This window comes from Galeopterus variegatus, unplaced genomic scaffold, assembly GCF_000696425.1.
Source record: "Galeopterus variegatus unplaced genomic scaffold, G_variegatus-3.0.2 Scaffold3044, whole genome shotgun sequence".
Classification (NCBI taxonomy): domain Eukaryota; kingdom Metazoa; phylum Chordata; class Mammalia; order Dermoptera; family Cynocephalidae; genus Galeopterus; species Galeopterus variegatus.
The window spans coordinates 1-2,791 of NW_007729155.1; the positions used below are offsets into that span (position 1 = coordinate 1).

The 2,791-nt window shown below is 37.2% G+C and overlaps 1 protein-coding gene across 1 annotated transcript in view; it reads left to right on the plus strand.

Moving 5' to 3' along the window:
- Positions 1-556: 556 nt before the first annotated feature.
- GABRR3 (gamma-aminobutyric acid (GABA) A receptor, rho 3) overlaps positions 557-2,791 on the plus strand; it is a 55,862-nt gene continuing 53,627 nt past the window's right edge. Inside the window, exon 1 of the mRNA XM_008583793.1 lies at positions 557-681. Within this exon, the coding sequence (XP_008582015.1) occupies positions 557-681 (125 nt within the window). The remainder of the gene's footprint in view (positions 682-2,791) is intronic.

The following is a 2,791-nucleotide window of genomic DNA, read 5'->3' on the forward strand; positions in this document are numbered from 1 at the left end:
TTTTTTGTTTGTGCTATGGTAGTTTGTATGCATTTGGGGAAGAAAAGATTCCTTCTGGATTGAGAGAAACCGTGGGATAAAGGAAAAGGTCTTCAAATGTGTAATTAAGATTAAATTAATCATCTTTTTTCTCATTAAGCATATTATTTTGCAGTCATTAAATATATTTAAATGATATTGCATTGGATTAAGAGGATTAATGCCTAACCTCACTTCTTTGTCTGCCTAGGACTGCAGCTGAGAGTTTATTGAGCAGGAGATCAAGCATCTCACTAAGAACCTTCCCTGGAAAGAGGGACTAAAGGATGTAAACTGCAAATAAAAAAAAATCTGCTTTGTTTTCCTTAAATTGCCGATGATGCAGACAGATATTTGCCTGTAAATGATGTGAATCTATTTAATCTACTAAAACAAAGATAGCACCAGAGGCAATGTCTCTCTTTTTTCCTTAATACCTTTTGCCTGGCATGCCACTTATTTTTTAAAAGACACATGAAGAAGAAATCTTGATAACAGTATCAGGTGCACTCACCTGCATTCCTTTGTCTTGGAAGAGATGGTCCTGGCTTCCCAGTTGGTCTCCTTCACCTACATCTGGATCACGTTGATGCCAAGTGCTTTTGCTGCTTCTGACATCAAGAAGTTACACCAGCGGTGCTCCTCACCAAGGAAACAACCCCGGTAAGATACCACAGTATCGTCCATGAAATTATTGCCCGGTTTCTCTCACCAACTGCCTCAAACTTACTGGAAATCTAAAAAACATATTTTTAATGGTGACAGATCTTTGTGGCAGTGTCTATTTCACTCATCAAAATAGATCACCTCTGGTTGACAACTGAAAGAGCAGAATCTTGAATCTCCGGGGACATTTGTTTGCTTATTTATGCTTATTTTTGGAGAAAACAGTTAAAGTGTTCATGTAGGGATCCTCTTTCAGGAAATGTATTTCTTCAATGAGTAATACATTTTTAACTCATAAATTAAACACTTGCTTAATGTTTCTTTAAAATTTTTTAGTAGAAATTAGTCTAAGACCAAATTATTTTAATGTCAAGTACTTACATGGTACATAGTTTCAGATATTGATGAGATAGAATTGAAAGGCATTAAAGCCATTTATTGTCTTTTAAAAATAGTTTCCATACATTGAAAATATTGTCCCAAATATCAATACATCATCATTATTATCTTCTCATCAATAACTAAGAGAGTGTTTAGACATGCTGCTAAGAGAGATAGCTATTAGAGTGACCAGTTCATCCCAATTCGCCTGGGACATGATAGGTTTTAGCACTGAAAAAGTGCCAGGAATCCCCTCAACGCAGGCAAACTGCAATGATTGGTTGCCACATTATCCATATATCTCTAATAACCAAAGTATGTCTTTGGGAAGGCCTCCCTTTTCACCAAGCACACTATTTTCAAAAAGACCCAGAAGGAGAAACTGAGGGATGAAGATGAGTAATATCATCCAGTCAACCCTGGCAGTCAGGGGGGTGACAGATGTTTCAACCAGATCGCCCTTACATCTTGAATATTTATTAAGCAGGCACCATAAGATCAGGAGAGAGAATATAAAATTTTAATAAATACCTTCTGCTGCCTCAGGTTTAATGAGAAAAAACAAAAGAGGTTTTTTTTTGGAGTGGGGGGGGTGACCAGATTCCTGCTCTGCAATTAAATATCAAGGACCACCTCCCACAATTCCCTTTGTGCTTCTCCTCCCAGATCCAAGACCTGAGATGATCTAAAGTCTTGTTTAGTTTAACCACTTTCTGAGTCTTCTTCAAGGCAGTTAGACAAGAAAATATTTGGGAATATTTGGGAATAGCCTCATACCACCAGACTATATATTTTTTCAAGTTGATACCATTCATGTAGTATATTTTATCTAATTTTAAAATAGATGAAGACTGCTTAAAATATCATCTAGCATTCAAACAGTAGGAGATTCGTCCAGACTGTTTGGTGGATATTCAAAAGAGAAGAGATTGTCACAGGAGCTAAGCCATCACACCAGCCCACTATCAGAGGCAGAGTTGCTGCAGAAAAAATCTACCATGTGTGTTTTTTAGGTGTCATTTAAGGAGCAAGAGAAGAGCATTGGTTCTTTGGGGTGGGGTGGAAATTTTTTTTCTTATGTTAAATGCCGCATTTCCAAAGGAAGAGAAGAACGTGGGACTACATAAACCAGATTTCCCCCAGAGGGAACCCCCGGGTTTCTGCTATGTGGGGCCACGTATGTTTGTTTTCACTTCTCTATATCCTAAGTGAGGTGCCCTTTGAGCCACAAATTAAAATATGATTTATTAAAATTTATATCTGCTTCTTTTGTTCTTCAAGGAGAAATCCTCTAGGGCACTGGGAATTGAATAGGCCGTCGTACTGATTCAGTAGCAGCCACTTAGAATGAAACCCAGGCAATTTTTCTGAGTAATTTCAGCCAGCCAGTTTCTAAGCTGACACTCAGCACTGCCTCATGTAGATTTTAAGGAATTTGACAAAAATACAGAAACTACCCTATAGGATGGTTTCTAGAGCAGGGAGCCCAGGATTCCTCATACCTTAGTATGTGAATAAATACTATAAGGTTCTTTGTCCCACACCCAACTTGATTATCATAAATAAATAGGTAGTGAATTAATAATTCACTCTTTCCTAATGCAAGAGAACTAATAGAATGATCATGAAAGGATGACATGGTCTTTCTTTGAAAATTATGAAGTGAATTTCTGTACATTACTTTGTATTTATTCACATTATTTTGAGTCAGTTTTCACACAACCAG